The sequence below is a fragment of the Trachurus trachurus genome (genome assembly GCF_905171665.1).
Source record: "Trachurus trachurus genome assembly, chromosome: 19".
Taxonomy (NCBI): Eukaryota; Metazoa; Chordata; class Actinopteri; order Carangiformes; family Carangidae; genus Trachurus; species Trachurus trachurus.
The window spans coordinates 105,429-127,415 of NC_139913.1; the positions used below are offsets into that span (position 1 = coordinate 105,429).

Here is a 21,987-nt window from a genome sequence, read left to right on the forward strand (position 1 = left end):
CTACTACTACTGCTACTACTGCCATTACCACAACAACAAATACTACTATTAATGTTATTATTATTAAAGGGACAACAAGGAGTTTTGGAAAGCGAAGTGTTCTCAAACTACATTTCCCATGAGCCTCAGCGTGCACGGTGAAATTCTTTGACCGGTGCAAGACAGACTCATGTTTTCATTCATCAAGAATTAAAGTCAGAGGTTGGAAGACGATCACATACCGTCGTAGTTCCCACCATAAACGATGCCAACTCGCTATCCAGCGGCGTTATTCTCATGACTCGCCGGGCAGCGTCCGGGAAACTGAAAGTAAAGAACCGCTGGTCGGCTCGCCCAGCATTTCCACCACCACTAATAATAACAAAATAACCATAGAGACAAAACCATATATTTATCTAAAATGGACCATTAACAAGTGGTAACGGAGATTCATCCACATTAATATGAGACTCTGTTAGAACCAAATACAAACTCCTGGTTGTCCCTTTAATAATAATAATAAGTCATTTATTCATAGAAAACGGCTTCGATATAAAAACATAATAACACACAGGAACTAACTCCACATAGAGACACACTATGTGTGTGTGTGTGTGTGTGTGTGTGTGTGTGTGTGTGTGTGTGTGTGTGTGTGTGTGTGTGTGTCATTTATGGGGTGAAATTGAAGTCAAAACAACCGGAAAGACGCACAGAGACGTGTGTGTGCACGCATGGTTACTTTGTTATGCGTGCGTGCGTGCGTGCATGCGTGCGTGCGTGTTACGCGCAGGTTGTAGGGTTACTAGTAGCGAACCGAAAGTCGTCCAGAAGATGAAAAATAAAAAAATAAAATACTAGGAAAAAATCCACACAATAACAGTAGTGCCCGGTGCGATGGCCTGTGGCCCTAATTAGGTTTAAATTAGGTTTAGAGTAATGGTTAAGTTTAGACATTTGTTTTGGATGGTTAAGGTTAGGGTTAGGGGCTAGGGAATACATTATGTCAATGACATGTCCTCACAAAGATAGATTTACAAGGATGTGTGTGTGTGTGTGTGTGTGTGTGTGTGTGTGTGTGTGTGTGTGTGTGTGTGTGTGTGTGTGTGTGTGTGTGTGTGTGCAGATGTTGTCAACCTTCAGATTGACAGACACTTCATCCAGGAGGGGCGGAGCCAGCAGAAGGGGCGGAGCCAGCAGAAGGGGCGGGGCCAGCTGGTGGAGGTGGTGATGTCAAAGCGAGGAGCTGGGGGGCGGGGAAAGGGGGAACGACCGGACGCCATGGCAACCCTTCAAGCAGCCAATGAGGAGCTCCGAGCGAAACTGACAGAGATCCAGATAGAACTACAGCATGAAAAGAACAAAGTAAGGAGCCCAGAGTACTAACACAGTACTACAGTACTACAGACTTACAGTACTACAGTACTACAGACTTACAGTACTACAGTACTACAGACTTACAGTACTACAGACTTACAGTACTACAGACTTACAGTACTACAGTACTACAGACTTACAGTACTACAGACTTACAGTACTACACGTAAACATGGCGGCGCCCTGTCTGGCTGCAGCAGCTTTCGTTCTATGCACACTGTGTACTTGAATGACAATAAAGTAGCTATCCTCTTCTACTTCTACAGTACTACAGACGTACAACAGCTACTACAGCGTGTCTCTGGTTTTCATCACCAGTCCCAAATAAACACATCAACCAATCATCGTGACTCTACACAGCAGTTTCACAACGCTGCCGGTGTGAATGGTTTTGATGTGAAATATTCGCCGTTGAATATTTCGCAATTTCGTGTCTTTTATTTGTAACAACGCGGGGTGTGTAACGGCCTTTACAGTAGTACAGACTCACAATGAAGCCACTCAAAAGTTCCCCTCTTTCCATGATGAGTCCTTGACTGGTCCTTGACTGGTCCTTGACTGGTCCTTGGCTGAATCCTCGGGGTAATGTGATCGATCCCTCGTGATGATGTCGTCAGTGAGACTGGAAACGCCTCTAAGCAGCCTGAGTGAAAACCAGCTGCAATGCCTCATCTGTCCATGGGGAGGAGCAGTGATTATGGTCTGCTCTCAGTTTAAAAACAACAACACCACATGGCTCCAGTGCAGAAACTGTATTAAATACCCACGACGTTTGGAGCTGCCGCTCGGCTCCTAGGTGACGTCGCTTCCTCAATCCCCACACGTCGCATTATTTAGAAGATGCAGCTGCTAGCGTCAGCGTCAGCGTTAGCGTTAGCGTTAACCACAAGTTAAGAAACAAAGTTCAGTTTGACACAAAGAAAGGGGCCGATGGCCAATCGTCAAACCACTGAGACAAACATGTGACTAGTATGTTAGTGTAAAGTGTAAAGTGGGTTTCTCCAAAATATCTGCTAAATATAGTGTGAGGAGGGAACCTGTTAGGTATAATTATACTATATTGACTGGGTTAAATAGAATTACATTTCTAGAAAGAGATTTAAAAAATTGACTAAAATTGCTTCGCCTGTGATTCTGCGATCAGAGAAAAAAACGCTCCGGCCGCTTGGAATTCTTTCAACCAGTCACAATCGTTGCGGTCGGCGCCGTAGCAACAGTGCGCTTTCAAAATATTGCCGGTTGGAAACTGGATTTGGGTGCGTGATGTAACGACGGTCCGCATGGCAACCGCTGAAGGATATTTCTTCTTCTGTTCAGTTCAAGACACGGATGTAAAATAGATCCATGGTTCGGTTCCTGTTGTTGTTTGTTGATGTTTCCCGTTGCCGGGCGACGGACTGGGGCAGCTGCAGCACGGAGGCTCGTTCCGACCAATCAGAGGCTGATCGCAGCAACGCACTTCCGTCAGGCCAGACTAACTGAAACTAGACGAAAATAGTCATGGATTATTCTGACTAAAATAAGACTGAACTGCTCAGACTTTTAGTCGTTTGAGTAAATCAGTATGAACTAAACTAAAATGACAGTTTGACACTAAAACTAAACTAAAATTAAAACTGTCTGTTGGGTGATTGGCTATTCGTGGGTAACTAGTACTGTAACTTGTAATCTAACTAATTACTTTTGAATTGAAGTTGAGTTTAGAGTTATTTAAGTAGTAGACTTGTAAGAGTAGTCATCAGAAATACTGGTCATTTAAAAGTCTGTCCCACAGGCCATAGCCTTCCAACAAAACTAGTCCTTTCAAAGTTGAATAGCCAGCTGCATTTCTGGCTCTGTATGTGATTTGTGTGACAATGGGAGACCACTAGCCCATTGAGCAAACAAAAGGTTGAGCAATGATAATGCTAATTGGGTTAGGGTTAGGGTTAGCCTGCCTACACTACTTCCTGTTCATCACCTGTAATTCTTCCTCTTTACGTAGATTCACAGCTAATAAATTGTGATCAAATATTCGACAGGTGAGTCGTCTGGAGAGAGAGAAGAGTCAGGAGCTGAAGGCGGAGCATCACCGGGCAACGGTTGCCGTGACAGAACTGAAGACCAAACTCCATGAGGAGAAGCAGAAGGAACTGGCGGTTACTAGGGAGACGTTACTACGGCAACATGAGATGGAGCTGATGAGGGTCATCAAGATCAAAGACGGAGAGATTCAACGTCTGAACGGACTCGTGCTGACGCTGAGGGACGGCTCCGCTGACAAGGTGTCCACCTGTCTGTCTCTCTACCTGTCTGTCTCTCTACCTGTCTGTCTCTCTACCTGTCTGTCTGTCTGTCTGTCTGTCTGTTAACCTGTCTGTCTGTCTGTCTGTCTGTCTGTCCACCTGTCTGTCTCTCCACCTGTCTGTCTGTCCACCTGTCTGTCTGTCTGTCTGTCTGTCTGTGCTGGTATCACCAGGTGTGGATCAGCTGATCTTTGTGGTGACCTCACCAGAGTCCGGTGTGACAGTGTGTGTGTGTCTGTGGTGTGTTTGTGCAGGTGCGTAGCGCCCTGCTGGCGGAGGTGGAGGATGCGCGGCGGAGCTGGGAGTCGGAGCGCTGCCGGCTGCAGCAGGAAGCAGCGGAGCTCCGAGGAGCCAAGAGGCTGACGGAGGAAGCTCTGAACTCGGCTCAACAGGCCGGACAGGCCCGAGCAGCCGAGCTACGATCCGCTCACCACCAGCACCAGGAGGAGCTCAGCAGGACCAAGAGGGACTGTGAGAGGGAGATCCGCCGCCTGGTACCACTACACTATAGTACACTACACTACACTACACTACACTACACTACACTACACTACACGACACTACACTACACTACACTACACACTACACTACACTACACTACACTACACTACACTACACTACACTACACTACACTACACACTAGGAGCTCAGCAGGACCAAGAGGGACTGTGAGAGGGAGATCCGCCGCCTGGTACCACTACACTATAGTACACTACACTACACTACACTACACTACACTACACTACACTACACGACACTACACTACACTACACTACACACTACACTACACTACACTACACTACACTACACTACACTACACTACACTACACTACACACTAGGAGCTCAGCAGGACCAAGAGGGACTGTGAGAGGGAGATCCGCCGCCTGGTACCACTACACTATAGTACACTACACTACACTACACTACACTACACTACACACTACACTACACTACACTACACTACACTACACTACATTACACTACACACTAGGAGCTCAGCAGGACCAAGAGGGACTGTGAGAGGGACATACGCCGCCTGGTACCACAACACACTACACTACACTACACTACACACTATACACTACACTACACTACACACTACACACTACACTACACTACACACTATACACTACACTACACTACACTACACTACACTACACACTATACACTAAACTACACTACACTACACACTACACAACCCAACAATATCACCTAAACCAACAACACATTCATCCAGGTCAGAATTTCTTACCTGGATAAATTAAGGTAAAAAACAACAACAACATAGCACATAATTTAACACAATACAACACACGTTTTTACCACCAGTTTGTCTCAAAGGGCTTTACATCCCATCATAACAACATCCTCTGTCCTTAGACCCTCACATCCACTGAGGAAAAACTCCATAGAAAACCCTTTTAACAGGGAAAACCAGGAGAAAGCTCAGGGTGAGCAACAGAGGAGGGATCATCACCCAGGACGGACAGACGGGACAGAGATGTTGTTACAGACAAGAAAACTGTTTATAACAGAGAATGTGAGAAACATGGAAATGTTAACAACAGCTGAAGGAGGAAGCTTCTGGTAGGCAAGAGAGGCAGGGAGAGCAGACCAGCTTAATGGGAGGACTGGATGGCAGACTGGTTCATGGGAAGAGAGGACAGACCAGCTTAATGGGAGGACTGGATGGCAGACTGGTTCATGGGAAGAGAGAGCAGACCAGCTTAATGGGAGGACTGGATGGCAGACTGGTTCATGGGAAGAGAGGGCAGACCAGCTTAATGGGAGGACTGGATGGCAGACTGGTCCATGGGAAGAGAGGGCAGACCAGCTTAATGGGAGGACTGGATGGCAGACTGGTTCATGGGAAGAGAGGGCAGACCAGCTTAATGGGAGGACTGGATGGCAGACTGGTCCATGGGAAGAGAGGGCAGACCAGCTTAATGGGAGGACTGGATGGCAGACTGGTTCATAGGAAGAGAGGACAGACCAGCTTAATGGGAGGACTGGATGGCAGACTTGTTCATGGGAAGAGAGGGCAGACCAGCTTAATGGGAGGACTGGATGGCAGACTGGTTCATAGGAAGAGAGGTCAGACCAGCTTAATGGGAGGACTGGATGGCAGACTGGTTCATAGGAAGAGAGGACAGACCAGCTTAATGGGAGGACTGGATGGCAGACTGGTTCATAGGAAGAGAGGGCAGACCAGCTTATTGGGAGGACTGGATGGCAGACTGGTATAAGGAAGAGAGGACAGACCAGCTTAATGGGAGGACTGGATGGCAGACTGGTTCATGGGAAGAGAGGACAGACCAGCTTAATGGGAGGACTGGATGGCAGACTGGTTCATGGGAAGAGAGGACAGACCAGCTTAATGGGAGGACTGGATGGCAGACTGGTTCATGGGAAGAGAGGGCAGACCAGCTTAATGGGAGGACTGGATGGCAGACTGGTCCATGGGAAGAGAGGGCAGACCAGCTTAATGGGAGGACTGGATGGCAGACTGGTTCATAGGAAGAGAGGACAGACCAGCTTAATGGGAGGACTGGATGGCAGACTTGTTCATGGGAAGAGAGGGCAGACCAGCTTAATGGGAGGACTGGATGGCAGACTGGTTCATAGGAAGAGAGGTCAGACCAGCTTAATGGGAGGACTGGATGGCAGACTGGTTCATAGGAAGAGAGGACAGACCAGCTTAATGGGAGGACTGGATGGCAGACTGGTTCATAGGAAGAGAGGGCAGACCAGCTTATTGGGAGGACTGGATGGCAGACTGGTATAAGGAAGAGAGGACAGACCAGCTTAATGGGAGGACTGGATGGCAGACTGGTTCATGGGAAGAGAGGACAGACCAGCTTAATGGGAGGACTGGATGGCAGACTGGTTCATGGGAAGAGAGGACAGACCAGCTTAATGGGAGGACTGGATGGCAGACTGGTTCATGGGAAGAGAGGTCAGACCAGCTTAATGGGAGGACTGGATGGCAGACTGGTTCATGGGAAGAGAGGGCAGACCAGCTTAATGGGAGGACTGGATGGCAGACTGGTTCATGGGAAGAGAGAGCAGACCAGCTTAATGGGAGGACTGGATGGCAGACTTGTTCATGGGAAGAGAGGTCAGACCAGCTTAATGGGAGGACTGGATGGCAGACTGGTTCATGGGAAGAGAGAGCAGACCAGCTTAATGGGAGGACTGGATGGCAGACTGGTTCATGGGAAGAGAGGTCAGACCAGCTTAATGGGAGGACTGGATGGCAGACTGGTTCATGGGAAGAGAGGTCAGACCAGCTTAATGGGAGGACTGGATGGCAGACTGGTTCATAGGAAGAGAGGACAGACCAGCTTAATGGGAGGACTGGATGACAGACTGGTCCATGGGAAGAGAGGGCAGACCAGCTTAATGGGAGGACTGGATGGCAGACTGGTTCATAGGAAGAGAGGACAGACCAGCTTAATGGGAGGACTGGATGGCAGACTGGTTCATGGGAAGAGAGAGCAGACCAGCTTAATGGGAGGACTGGATGGCAGACTGGTTCATGGGAAGAGAGGTCAGACCAGCTTAATGGGAGGACTGGATGGCAGACTGGTCCATGGGAAGAGAGGGCAGACCAGCTTAATGGGAGGACTGGATGGCAGACTGGTTCATAGGAAGAGAGGACAGACCAGCTTAATGGGAGGACTGGATGGCAGACTGGTTCATGGGAAGAGAGAGCAGACCAGCTTAATGGGAGGACTGGATGGCAGACTGGTTCATGGGAAGGGAGGGCAGACCAGCTTATTGGGAGGACTGGATGGCAGACTGGTTCATAGGAAGGGAGGGCAGACCAGCTTAATGGGAGGACTGGATGGCAGACTGGTATAAGGAAGAGAGGACAGACCAGCTTAATGGGAGGACTGGATGGCAGACTGGTTCATGGGAAGAGAGGTCAGACCAGCTTAATGGGAGGACTGGATGGCAGACTGGTCCATGGGAAGAGAGGGCAGACCATCTTAATGGGAGGACTGGATGGCAGACTGGTTCATGGGAAGAGAGGACAGACCAGCTTAATGGGAGGACTGGATGGCAGACTGGTTCATAGGAAGAGAGGACAGACCAGCTTAATGGGAGGACTGGATGGCAGACTGGTTCATGGGAAGAGAGAGCAGACCAGCTTAATGGGAGGACTGGATGGCAGACTGGTTCATGGGAAGAGAGGTCAGACCAGCTTATTGGGAGGACTGGATGGCAGACTGGTTCATAGGAAGGGAGGGCAGACCAGCTTAATGGGAGGACTGGATGGCAGACTGGTATAAGGAAGAGAGGACAGACCAGCTTAATGGGAGGACTGGATGGCAGACTGGTTCATGGGAAGAGAGGTCAGACCAGCTTAATGGGAGGACTGGATGGCAGACTGGTCCATGGGAAGAGAGGGCAGACCATCTTAATGGGAGGACTGGATGGCAGACTGGTTCATGGGAAGAGAGGACAGACCAGCTTAATGGGAGGACTGGATGGCAGACTGGTTCATAGGAAGAGAGGACAGACCAGCTTAATGGGAGGACTGGATGGCAGACTGGTTCATGGGAAGAGAGAGCAGACCAGCTTAATGGGAGGACTGGATGGCAGACTGGTTCATGGGAAGAGAGGTCAGACCAGCTTAATGGGAGGACTGGATGGCAGACTGGTCCATGGGAAGAGAGGGCAGACCAGCTTAATGGGAGGACTGGATGGCAGACTGGTTCATAGGAAGAGAGGACAGACCAGCTTAATGGGAGGACTGGATGGCAGACTGGTTCATGGGAAGAGAGGTCAGACCAGCTTAATGGGAGGACTGGATGGCAGACTTGTTCATGGGAAGAGAGGTCAGACCAGCTTAATGGGAGGACTGGATGGCAGACTGGTCCATGGGAAGAGAGGGCAGACCAGCTTAATGGGAGGACTGGATGGCAGACTGGTTCATAGGAAGAGAGGACAGACCAGCTTAATGGGAGGACTGGATGGCAGACTGGTTCATGGGAAGAGAGAGCAGACCAGCTTAATGGGAGGACTGGATGGCAGACTGGTTCATGGTAAGAGAGGTCAGACCAGCTTAATGGGAGGACTGGATGGCAGACTGGTTCATAGGAAGAGAGGACAGACCAGCTTAATGGGAGGACTGGATGGCAGACTGGTTCATAGGAAGAGAGGGCAGACCAGCTTAATGGGAGGACTGGATGGCAGACTGGTTCATAGGAAGAGAGGACAGACCAGCTTAATGGGAGGACTGGATGGCAGACTGGTCCATGGGAAGAGAGGGCAGACCAGCTTAATGGGAGGACTGGATGGCAGACTTGTTCATGGGAAGAGAGGTCAGACCAGCTTAATGGGAGGACTGGATGGCAGACTGGTTCATGGGAAGAGAGAGCAGACCAGCTTAATGGGAGGACTGGATGGCAGACTGGTTCATGGGAAGGGAGGGCAGACCAGCTTAATGGGAGGACTGGATGGCAGACTGGTATAAGGAAGAGAGGACAGACCAGCTTAATGGGAGGACTGGATGGCAGACTGGTTCATGGGAAGAGAGGGCAGACCAGCTTAATGGGAGGACTGGATGGCAGACTGGTTCATGGGAAGGGAGGGCAGACCAGCTTAATGGGAGGACTGGATGGCAGACTGGTTCATGGGAAGAGAGGGCAGACCAGCTTAATGGGAGGACTGGATGGCAGACTGGTTCATGGGAAGGGAGGACAGACCAGCTTAATGGGAGGACTGGATGGCAGACTGGTTCATAGGAAGAGAGAGCAGACCAGCTTAATGGGAGGACTGGATGGCAGACTGGTTCATAGGAAGAGAGGACAGACCAGCTTAATGGGAGGACTGGATGGCAGACTGGTTCATGGGAAGAGAGGACAGACCAGCTTAATGGGAGGACTGGATGGCAGACTGGTTCATAGGAAGGGAGGGCAGACCAGCTTAATGGGAGGACTGGATGGCAGACTGGTTCATGGGAAGGGAGGGCAGACCAGCTTAATGGGAGGACTGGATGGCAGACTGGTTCATGGGAAGAGAGGGCAGACCAGCTTAATGGGAGGACTGGATGGCAGACTGGTTCATGGGAAGGGAGGACAGACCGGTTTTGCATTTGCATTTAAAGGGACAGACACTGAAACCAGCCGTTCTGAGAGAGCTGTGATGTTTGATCCTTGGAGGATTCAGACCGAAGCCGAACAGACACACGACTTTAAGAACCTGGTTTAATCTGTGGAGAAGAGACAGAATGTGTCTCCTAGAAACACAGAGCCAGAACCGAACCAGAACCAGGTTCTTATTGGTGAAAAAGGGGAATGAGTGTTTCACCCCGGCCTGACGGACTAACCTCCTGTTTAACCCCTCCTCTCACCTGTCTGTCTCTCACCTGTCTGTCCACCTGTCTGTCCACCTGTCCGTCTCTCACCTGTGTGTCCACCTGTCCGTCTCTCACCTGTGTGTCTCACCAGATGGATGAGATCAAGCTGAAGGACAGAGCAGTCCGTCTCACCTGTCTGTCTGTCCACCTGTCTGTCCACCTGTCTGTCTCACCTGTCCGTCTGTCTCACCTGTCCGTCTCTCACCTGTCTGTCTCACCTGTCTGTCCACCTGTCCGTCTCTCACCTGTCCGTCTCTCACCTGTCCGTCTCTCACCTGTCCGTCTCTCACCTGTGTGTCTCACCAGATGGATGAGATCAAGCTGAAGGACAGAGCCGTCAGTGTTCTGGACAAAGCTCTGGGTCTTCAGGCCGGCCACGCCCACCGCCTCCAGCTGCAGACTCAGGCGGCTGAGCAGCAAATCGCAGCGCTGAGAGACGCTCAGAGGGCGGGACTTAACCATCCAGGCCACTCCCCTAACTCCGCCCCTAACGCCACTCCTCATATTGTAAGCCCCGCCTCCTCCTGCTCCCGCTGCATGATGGGAAAACCGTCTCTCAGTTCATCTTCATTGACCTTCATCGTGACATCAGATTCAGGCTCCGCCCCCTTTACATGTCTCAGTATCTCATTGGTCCTCACAACCCGGTCATGTGACCATTATGGACCAATGAGAATGCTGAATGAACCTGAGTCTCAGGAGCGTCTCCATGGCAACTGGCGTGAAGCTGAAACCCGGGTTCAAACATGTCAAAGTAAAACCGGCTGCTGCAATGTAACAGTAACGACAGTGTGTGTGTCTTTGTGTGTGTGTGTGTGTGTGTGTGTGTGTGTGTGTATGTAGTCCCAGGAGGAACGAGACACTCGCAGGTTTCAGTTAAAAATCGCGGAGCTCAGCGCCGTCGTCAGGAAACTGGAGGATCGAAACGCTCTTCTGTCTGAGGAACGCAACGAGCTGGTAACACACACACACACACACACACACACTAGAGGGCCCGTTACCTGAAATGTATCAAAATGCAGGTTAATGTCAATGACGACAGACATTCAGACGTGTTTATAAGGTTAAAGGGATATTCCGGCGTAAGTTTGAGCCATGGTCCAACGCATCGTAACACCGAGTTAGACCCCCCCCCTCGAGAGATGAAGTCTGCTAACCGCTAGCTTCTCTAGTTGTAGCAACTTTAGCAATGACCGTACCACAACAAACAGCGCAGTATACGGATCCACTAGCCACCGATCAAAAAGCCACTTACAGCCACAAATAATGCTCAGAACAGCACCAAACGGCATCAACAGTACAAACAGGGTCCCATCCCATAATACGAGGCATCAAACATCTGTTAGCTTAGCCTGGTTTCTATTGAAAAGAGACGAAAACAACTCACCCACTCTCCTCCAGTTATACGTTATGCAGCAACTTTCCAAGTCCAGCACAGAGTCCAGGCACTGACAACACACGTCCGAGGCCGACTGGCAGCACAAACATCTGGTTTCAGCACAAACATCTGGTTTCAGCACAAACATCTGGTTTCAGCACAAACATCTGGTTTCAGCGGCCACCGACAGGCAGTGACCACCACACTGACCACGTGAGCTGTCCCTCTTTCACTTTACTCCTCCATTTCCTTCAGCTTGTCTTCAGTAAACTTAGTCTCAAACTGATAGTGGGTTAACAGATGTTTGATGCCTCGTATTATGGGATGGGACCCTGTTTGTACTGTTGATGCCGTTTGGTGCTGTTCTGAACATTATTTGTGGCTGTAAGTAGCTTTTTGATCGGTGGCTAGTGGATCCGTATACTGCGCTGTTTGTTGTGGTGCGGTTATTGCTAAAGTTGCTACAACTAGAGAAGCTAGCGGTTAGCAGACTTCATCTCTCGAGGGGGGGTCTAACTCGGTGTTACGGTGCATTGGACCATGGGTTAAACTTACGTCGGAATATCCCTTTAAGGGTGAGTTTATAACTCTGTGTTTATAGAGTTAGGGTTAGATTATAAGGTTAAAGTTAGTTTATAACTGTGAGTTCGGCGCTCGTCAAGCGGCTCAGAAGTGAGACGACTGGTTGTGTTACCCTGGTAACAGCAGCGTTCACGGTCAGAAACATCGACAGCAGCTTCTCAGGGTTAGTAACCTCACCCTAACCCTTCTCATGCACCAACAGGACGACAGCGTTCCCAATAAACAGACGGAATAAACGGGAAAATCACCTAAAACAACTGAAACATCTGTGCGTGTGTGCGTGTGTGTGTGTGTGTGTGTGTGTGTGTGTGTGTGTGTGCGTGTGTGTGTGTGTGTGTGCGTGTGTGTGTGTGTGTGTGTGTGTGTGTGTGTGTGTGTGTGTGTGTGTGTGTGTGTGTGCAGCTGCGGCGGCTGCGCGAGGCCGAGAGTCAGTTTCTTCCTCTTCTGGACAAAAACAAACGTCTGAGCAGGAAGAACGAGGAGCTCGCTCTGTCTCTGCGTCGCCTCGACAACAAGCTTCGCTTCGTCACTCAGGAGAACCTGGAGATGGTAACTATGGTAACCCCTCATCCCAGTGCTAACAGGCAGCTTCGCAGCGCCGGTAGACAGTGTTACCATGGTTACAGCGGCATCTGTTGTCGTCCACAGCGACGGCCGAGTTCCCTGAACGACCTGGACCGCAGCCACTCCACCAGTTACCATGGCTACAGCCAGGAGGACAGGGAGATGGAGTTTCTACGGTTACAGGTTCTAGAGCAGCAGCACATCATCGACGACCTGTCCAAGGTAAAGTACTGTCACTACTAGTATTAGTACTTCTACTACTAGTACTACTGCTGCTCCAGCGGCCCGTGGAGTTTCTCTGAACGACCGTTTGTGTTTCAGGCTCTGGAAACAGCCGGTTACGTGAAGAACGTGATTGTGAGTATCAGTACTTTGTAGTTTACTGTGTTAGTTGTTTTCTAGAGTCAACTTCCTGTTTCCGTGACGTCTCACTTCACCTTCCTAACGACTGAACAGGTTAACTCAAACCTCCACCTTCACCTTCTGAAAGGATAATTACAAGTCGTTGTGATGAAATTAGCATCGTTTTAAAATGTGAATGAACCTGAACAGGAAGTGACTGAGTTCAGTTTGTTCCAGAGGTTCAATGAGGTCAAAGGTCAATGAATCTGAGTGAAATGTCTCACACACACACACACACACACACACACACACACACACACACACACACACACACACACACACACTGAGCCTGTGCTGCTGCTGCTCTGCAGGAGAGAGACATGTTGCTAAGATACCGGCGCCAGGACACGGTGAGGAGGAAACGGACCTTCAGGGCCTGCAGAGTCATCGAGACGTTCTACGGCTACGACGAGGAGGCGTCGGTCGACTCTGACGGCTCCTCGCTGTCGTTTCACACCGACAGAACTCCAGATACTGAACCAGAGGAGGTAACACACACACACACACACACATACAAAAACACACACACACACACACACCCGGCTGAGTGTTTGTGTGCTTCAGGTGTGTGTGCGTGAGGAGGCGGAGCTTCGGTACCGTCAGCTGACTCAGGAGTACCAGGCGCTGCAGCGAGCCTACGCTCTGCTGGCCGAGACCAGCGGAGGAAACTACGACGCTGAGAAGGAGATCAAGGTGAGGAACCAATGAGAAGGCAGTGTCAGACAGGTTACCATAGTTACCTCAGAGCTCCTCCCCTCTCAGCCTGTGATTGGTTGATGGTTGTGTTTCTGCTGTTTCAGACCAGAGAGCAGCTGCTGATGGAAATCAGTCGATACGAGACCAGAGTCACTGATCTGGAGTCAGCGCTGAACCAACAAGGACTGGTAACACACACACACACACACACACACACACACACACTGAGAGAGCCAATGGGAGCCAGTGGTAGAACATGGTTAGTTAATGAGTCACTTAGGGTGCACTCAGACTAGGCAGTCGTATAGTCCGGATTCTATTGCTAGTGTGAGTGAAGTGTACCGGTCCACTTCCCTGGCCCGGCTCGGTTGGGAGAGGCTTGGGCACGGTACGCTTGGCCAGGTTATGCTACAGTAATGCGCTGCGGGCTCGTTCTCCACCACGTGTCTGCAACCACGTGTAAACAACAGTCACTTAACGATTACGTCGCGCCATGCGTATGTAAACATCGCTAGTTAACGTCGCTTTGATTAAACTTCAAGATAACCATGACAACCGGTCAAACAATTAAAAAGCGCCGTTCTTTCTGCAGTCAGAGCGCATCCTCCATGTTGGTATATCAACGTGATGACGTATGTGTCGGAGGCAACGTGCTTCAGCAGCTTGGGTTGGAGGTGGTGTGAGTGCGGGCCAGCGGGGGACAGGGGAGGGGGAGGGGGGGCATTCGGGCTTCAGCACGGTACAGAACAACTGGTCCTAGTGTCAGTTTCTAGACTCACTAAGTGGAAGTAAAATGGTGAATAAGTCAGGATGAGCTGAAGCCTCGTCCTCTCAGCCTGTGCTGGGCTGCACGGCCGGCCGCCCCCCCCCCTCAGGAAAGACACGGTAGCAGACAGTACCCCCCCTCAGGTCTGTTACAGGTCTAACCCCCCCCTCTCTCTCTCTCTCTCAGGATGTGAAGTGGGTGCAGGAGAAACAGGCGCTGTACCAGAGGAACCAGGAGCTGGTGGAAAAGGTGACTCACTCATTCAGTCCATGGCTCAGCTGTATATTGATATTATATTATATTAGTATTATATTGTGTTAGTATATTGTGACTCTGTGGCTCATCTGTATGTTGATATTATATTATATTAGTATATTGTAACTCTGTGGCTCAGCTGAGGCAGATGGAGACTGAAGAGCTGCGACTGAGGAACGACATCCAGGATGTCAGAGACCAGAACGAGCTGCTGGAGTTCAGGATCTTAGAGCTGGAGGTAACAAACACAAACACACACAAAGCTGCTGATCGCTGGTTCCACTCTTGACTGAGCCCAAATAAATAACTTTAAATAAACGCGCTGCCTCTGTTTCCATGGAAACGCTGTTCACTGATCAGGAGAGGGAACGACGCTCACCTGGTATAAGCTTCCAACATCTCCATTTCCCAGAAGGCCTCAGTCCTCTACAGATCTACTGCGAGGCCGAAGGAGTCACTGTGAGTACCACACACGTCAACACACCTTGTAAACACACATGTGTAAACACACATGTGTAAAGACACCTGTGTAAAGACACATGTGTAAAGACACCTTTGTAAAGAACCTGTAACAGTTTGTGTATGTGTCTGTTTCGTGGCTCAGGAGATCGTGATCAGTGAGTTGATGAAGAAACTGGACATTCTGGGCGATAACGCCGTAAGTGTATGTTGATTTATTCTGTACATGTTTCTGTTGTTTCATGTACGAAGTCGTCAACGTCGTTAGAGCTGTTTACATATGTATCAACAGACACATTGTTGTTATGATGTTGTTGATGTGTTGATGTCATGTGACTGACACAGGTTGTTGTTGTTGTTGTTGTTGTTGTTGTTATGGTGACACACAGTTATTGTTGTATTTCCATGTTTCCTTGTAGAATCTGTCCAATGAGGAGCAGGTGGTGGTGATTCACGCCCGGACGGTGCTCACGCTGGCAGAGAAGGTAACACACCTGAAAACACTGTTGTTCTCTGTCTCTATGGTGACCACGGTTCTCTGTCTCTATGGTGACCACGGTTCTCTGTCTCCATGGTGACCACGGTTCTTCTGAACATTCACAGCTCATGTTTGATCCTCCACGTGTTGACTCTCTCCTCTGACCTTTGATTCTGTTCCAAACCTTGGACGTTTGTGATGATTGTTTTGGATCCAAAGTGAAACGTCACTGTTTCCTCTTCAGGATAGAAACGGAGCTCAGACTTTATCACCGAGCTGAGGATGGAACCGGGATGTCACCTTCCTGCTGTCCTTTCACCTGTCTCTCTTTTCCTGTCTCTCTACCTGTCTGTCTCTGCCTGTCTGTCTCTCTGCTCAGTGGCTAGAGTCCATCGAAGTGACAAAGTCGGCTCTGCAGCAGAAGATGTTGGACATTGAGAGCGAGAAGGTAAAAGTTCATGACAGACAACATTCACCTACGGCCTCTCAGCTGTTACAAGGTGACAGTGGTTCTCTCCAGCCGGGAACATGAGGCGATACATTACAATGTCTGCAAACTATTACATCACATGATCATGACATCAGAGGCTGAAGCATCACTGGGCTGAACCACATTAACCCATCGTTTTCCACTCATGATGATGCTGAAACATGATTCAGATCGACACACAATCAACAGCTACATCAACACCTGATAAAGACCCAGATCAAGTTCATGTCAGGTGAAGGTGAAGGTGTGTGTGGCCTTCTAAAGTCCTCAGAGTCTCTGCTGTTGATTCATTTCTTTTTTATTTTTTTATTTTTTGGCTTTTGTGCCTTATTAGATAGTGCAGTTGAGAGAAACAGGAAATGGGGAGACAGAGAGAGGGGGAATGACATGCGGGATTCAAACCTGCAGCGAGGACCGTAGCATCTAGCTTCTGAGCTCTGGCTGTTGTTCTCCATCAGCTGTGTGATCATGTGACCACTCACTCTTTAAAAATGGCGTCTTCCATTATTGTGTATGACCTGAGGAAGAGTAATAGCTCGAAACGTTGTCACTATTAAATTATATTTATAGGAGCCCTTGCAGTGTGCGAGCTTTTCTTCATTTTTTCAGTCTTGTTTTTTGGCTCTGCACCTGCACACTGTGTTGTCTATGGATGTGTGTGCGTTTCTGCTACTTTGCTGTTGTTCTCAGGAGCTGTTCAGTAAACAGAAAGGCTACCTGGACGAAGAGCTGGACTACAGGAAGCAGTCCATGGATCAGGCTCACAAGGTCAGTGAACGCAACACAACACAGACATGCACGAGACATGACGAGCAATGGATCATTGAGCAACACAGTTAGCAGTTAGCTGTGTGGATTTACCTTCACGTATTAACGTCTTCCACAGGGACAGAATTCATTCCTGTGATTTAATTTTCAAGATATATTTTTGACTGCAGGGTGTGTTACATAGTGTCACAGTGGTTCACACTCACAGTTAGAAGGTTCTGGTTCAATCCCCGGGCCTTTCTGTGAGTCTTTTCAGACTGATCCAGTTCTGGTTCTAAAGTCTCAGGACCTCGGTGCTTTCGGGCAAACCGGCAGCGTTCACACCAGTCGAACCGGCAGCGTTCACACCAGTCTAATGAAACCAAGTGGCCGTGTGTCACTCAGCTGGAAATAAAAACTACAGTGGCAACATTTTTTGCATTTTTTTGTCTCTCGTCTTTCTTTGCTGTTTAGTTTGGTCTGGTGTGAACGTGGGCCGTCTCTCCCCAGAGTTCCTGTTGGTGTGAATGTCTGAGAGAGGTTCTAACAGATGTTCAGAGGTTCTAACAGCTGTCCAGAGGTTCTTCAGAGGTTCTAACAGCTGTTGTTCCTCCAGAGGATCTTGGAGCTGGAGGCCATGCTGTTCGAGGCTCTGCAGCAGGAGGAGGAGTCCCGGATGGAGGGGTTTAAGATCGGAGAGGGTCGTCTCTCTGAAACTCTGACTGACGGGGAGAGGGAGGGGCTTAGGAGAGCCATGGACCAATGGAAACGAGCCATGATGTGTGAGCTGAGAGAGAGGGATGTTCAGATCCTGAGAGAGAGGATGGAGATACTGCAACTGACACAACAGGTAAACAACCACACACAACAGGTAAACAACACACAACAGGAAAAACCAACACCCGACAGTTAAAGGGACAATGAGGAGTTTCTATCTGGTTATAAAAAGTCTCATATTAATGTGGATGAATCTCCGTTACCACTTGTTAATGGTCCATTTTAGATAAATCTATGGTTTTGTCTCTATGGTTATTTTGTTATTATTAGTGGTGGTGGAAATGCTGGGCGAGCCGACCAGCGTTTCTTTACTTTCGGTTTCGTGGCGAGTCATGAGAATAACGCCGCCGAATCTCCGTTTATGGTGGGAACTACGACGGTATGTGATCGTCTTCCAACCTCTGACTTTAATTCTTGATGAATGAAAACATGAGTCTGTCTTGCGCCGGTCAAAGAATTTCACGGTGCGGAGGCTCATAAATGTAGTGTGGAAACACTTCACTTTTACAAAACTCCTCGTTGTCCCTTTAAACCAACACCTGACAGGTAAACCAACAGTTTAACCCTTTGCAGCATGTTTCTAGTTGTTTGACTGTGATGACTGTGTGTTTGACAGAGGAACAAGGAGCTGGAGGAGTTCATAGAAGCTCAGAAAAGACAGATAAAGGAGCTGGAGGAGAAGGTACGTTGTAGCCCCGCCCCCTCAGGTGATGTCATCATGCTGCTGTAAAACCTGTGTTGACTCTGTTATTGTTTTCTCTTTTTTTCAGTTTCTATTTCTGTTTCTATTCTTCTCTTTGGCGTTCATCCTCTGGTCCTAACGGCAGCAGCTGGTGAGTGAACGGGGTTAACCCTAACCCTTCAGGTGTAGACGGTTTCTGAGCAACGTCACTGCAGATCTGTGTTATAATATGTTGTTACAAGCAGAGTCAAGCAGCTAAAGAAAATGACAAGGAGTTGTTGTGCTGTTAACTGCACAAACCGGTAAAAGGATAGATGGAAATTGTATAATATCCAGAGGGAATGTCATCAGGATGTACCGTAGATCCCTGTGCAGTGCACTCAGGCATCAGAAGGTTTTGTCTTTGTCCTTCAAAGCGCAAAACCCTGAACCTGTGTCATAAAACTTTAAGTCTTGCACATGACCACAAAGTACATCATTTCCGTCTAAAGATTTATATACTGTACATGCAGAGTCTTCAGGTCTTCAAGTCTTCAGGTCTTCAGGTGTTCAGGTCTTCAGGTCTTCAGGTCTTCAGGTCTTCAGGTCTAGTTCTGCAGCGTTAACTTGTGCTTCGTGTTTTCAGGACTCCAGACTCCGGCAGCGATTCAGGATTTGGACGCAGCAGCTGACGGAGGTTCACCGGCTCCACTGCCGCACTCACCGGCCTCTGGCGGCTCTCGGCCAATCAGAGCAGAGCTGCTCTCAGCCAATCAGAGCAGAGCTCAGGTGTCAGCTGACTTCACACCATCACTCCCACCCAGAACGACCAGAACGACCGCTGCTGCTTCAGAGACAGAAGGACTTTGTTTCAGACTGAGAACCGCTGACCGGCCAACTGGCTAACTGATGCTGTGGTTGCCATGGAGACCTGGCGCTATGGTTGCCATGGAGACCCGCTGAACCAAACAGTGCTGGACTCATTAGCGTTAGCGACATTAGCTGGAGCCAGTGACGCTAGCTGTGTTAGCTGAAGGAAACATTGGATTGTTGGACGGATCTGAGGTGTTCGTTCTGATTGGCTGCTGCACCAGCAGACTGTGGATCTGAGCGTTCTGATTGGCTGCTGCACCAGAAGACTGTGGATCTGAGCGTTCTGATTGGCTGCTGCACCAGCAGACTGTGGATCTGAGCGTTCTGATTGGCTGCTGCACCTGAGGGTTCAGGTTCAGACCGGCCGCGTCGCCTCGGGACCAACACCTGACAGAGGAAACATCGGACACGAGGTCAAACAGACCAGACTGTTGTGATTGGTGGACGTGCAGCGAGTCGGGTCCTCGTCGCTCTGCAGAGTTTACACACAGAGAGGTCAAAGGTCGAGTGGTTACACACAGAGAGGTCAAAGGTCAAGTGGTTACACACAGAGAGGTCAAAGGTCGAGTGGTTACACACAGAGAGGTCAAAGGTCAAGTGGTTCCATCCGTGCAGATCAGCTGATGAAAGACAACGGTGCTTCACAGACACAACTGAACAACAGAGGATCATTTCACAGAACTAAAAAATAAACATAGTGGATCAATTATATTATATTAAATTATATTAAATTATATTATATTATATTGGAATCAGTTGATTCCTAAATGTTCCAACATTTAAAGGAGCTGTTATGTTGTTGCTGTTGGTACAAAGCTAACGCTAGCCGTAGCGGCTTAGCGTTCTCGACCACATCTCTTCTTGTTCTGCAGTTAGCATGCTAACAGCTAGCTCTGGTCCAGTCAGACTGAAGCTGCTCGGACGACACGTTGGTGCTAATGTTGGCGTTACCAAACACTCACAGACTGCTCCTTTAAATGTTTGTAAAATGCTTGATATTTTGAAGTTTGCCTGAACTCACGCTGAGTTGTTTTTTGTTTTTTGTTTGGTTTTCGTTTCCAGTTTGAATTTAATTTGGTGTGATGTCAGTGAACGTAAGGAGGAGCCATGTTTTCTGTGATTTGTCCTCAGTGTTTCACTGAAGCAACACAAACCAGTTGTTGTGCTTTTATTAGTCCAGATGATATTTTTCTAACTGAGTGTGAACATGTGAAGAGTCGTCAGTTTGATGTGATTAAGATTAAAGACGGTGGAAACAGAACCAAGACAAACTGTTGGTGTTTTGTTGTTGAAGTTGAACTGCAGTTCCTCTGAGCCACTAGAGGGAGCCATCCCATAGAGCAGCCATCCCATAGAGCAGCCATCCCATAGAGCAACCATCCCATAGAGGAGCCATCCCATAGAGGAGCCATCCCATAGAGCAACCATCCCATAGAGCAACCATCCCATAGAGCAGCCATCCCATAGAGCAGCCATCCCATAGAGCAGCCATCCCATAGAGCAACCATCCCATAGAGGAGCCATCCCATAGAGGAGCCATCCCATAGAGCAGCCATCCCATAGAGCAGCCATCCCATAGAGCAGCCATCCCATAGAGCAGCCATCCCATAGAGCAGCCATCCCATAGAGCAGCCATCCCATAGAGCAGCCATCCCATAGAGCAGCCATCCCATAGAGCAGCCATCCCATAGAGCAACCATCCCATAGAGCAGCCATCCCATAGAGCAGCCATCCCATAGAGCAGCCATCCCATAGAGCAGCCATCCCATAGAGGAGCCATCCCATAGAGGAGCCATCCCATAGAGGGAGCCATCCCATAGAGGAGCCATCCCATAGAGCAGCCATCCCATAGACCAGGGGTGCCCAAATTCTTCTCAGTGAAGGGCCAAACATGAATCGGTCTGGAGGGTCGGGGGCCAAAACTAAACATTCTAATTAAATATGTCTGGTTAATGTGCAAAATAATAACACTACTGATTATTGTGTTTCACTGTTAAACAGGGCTCCAGACCCCTAAATGGAGGCATTCTGCCCCTACATGGAGGCATTCTGCCCCTACATGGGGGCATTCTGCCCCTACATGGAGGCATTCTGCCCCTACATGGGGGCATTCTGCCCCTACATGGAGGCATTCTGCCCCTACATGGAGGCATTCTGCTCCTACATGGAGGCATTCTGCTCCTACATGGAGGCATTCTGCCCCTACATGGAGGCATTCTGCTCCTACATGGGGGCAATCTGCCCCTACATGGGGGCATTCTGCTCCTACATGGAGGCATTCTGCTCCTACATGGAGGCATTCTGCCCCTACATGGAGGCATTCTGCTCCTACATGGGGGCAATCTGCCCCTACATGGGGGCATTCTGCTCCTACATGGAGGCATTCTGCTCCTACATGGGGGCAATCTGCCCCTACATGGGGGCATTCTGCTCCTACATGGAGGCATTCTGCTCCTACATGGAGGCATTCTGCTCCTACATGGAGGCATTCTGCCCCTACATGGAGGCATTCTGCCCCTACATGGAGGCATTCTGCTCCTACATGGAGGCATTCTGCCCCTACATGGAGGCATTCTGCTCCTACATGGAGGCATTCTGCCCCTAAAATCTGGGACAGTGCCAGTAAATATTTCATCTACTTGTGCACATGTGCAACCAGTGAATTTGCCTCTTGTTTTGTAACGCTGAAACATGAAAGGGGGGGACTCAAAAAATCTGATGTTTGTCATTACAGGTGGCAGGTCAATGTGTGTGAGTGTTGTGAATATTTGCTTTACAAGTGTTCGCCCCTAAATTTTCTACTTGCTCTCCTAAAATGTTAAGTTAGGGTTCACTGCTCTAGTGAAACGGTTA

The 21,987-nt window shown here is 49.1% G+C and overlaps 1 protein-coding gene across 1 annotated transcript; it reads left to right on the plus strand.

Moving 5' to 3' along the window:
• Positions 1 to 1,206: 1,206 nt before the first annotated feature.
• Positions 1,207 to 18,421, plus strand: jakmip3 (Janus kinase and microtubule interacting protein 3; the record flags this gene model as incomplete). Its single annotated transcript, XM_083994317.1, has 21 exons — positions 1,207 to 1,341; positions 3,375 to 3,617; positions 3,893 to 4,132; positions 10,313 to 10,513; positions 10,850 to 10,963; positions 12,369 to 12,524; positions 12,615 to 12,752; positions 12,852 to 12,887; positions 13,244 to 13,420; positions 13,503 to 13,625; positions 13,733 to 13,816; positions 14,581 to 14,643; positions 14,789 to 14,887; positions 15,010 to 15,108; positions 15,254 to 15,307; positions 15,528 to 15,593; positions 15,966 to 16,034; positions 16,767 to 16,844; positions 17,440 to 17,673; positions 18,217 to 18,282; positions 18,371 to 18,421. 21 exons carry the CDS (start codon positions 1,207 to 1,209, stop codon positions 18,419 to 18,421), a joined length of 2,526 nt encoding a protein of 841 aa, XP_083850443.1.
• Between the last annotated feature and the right edge of the window lie 3,566 nt (positions 18,422 to 21,987).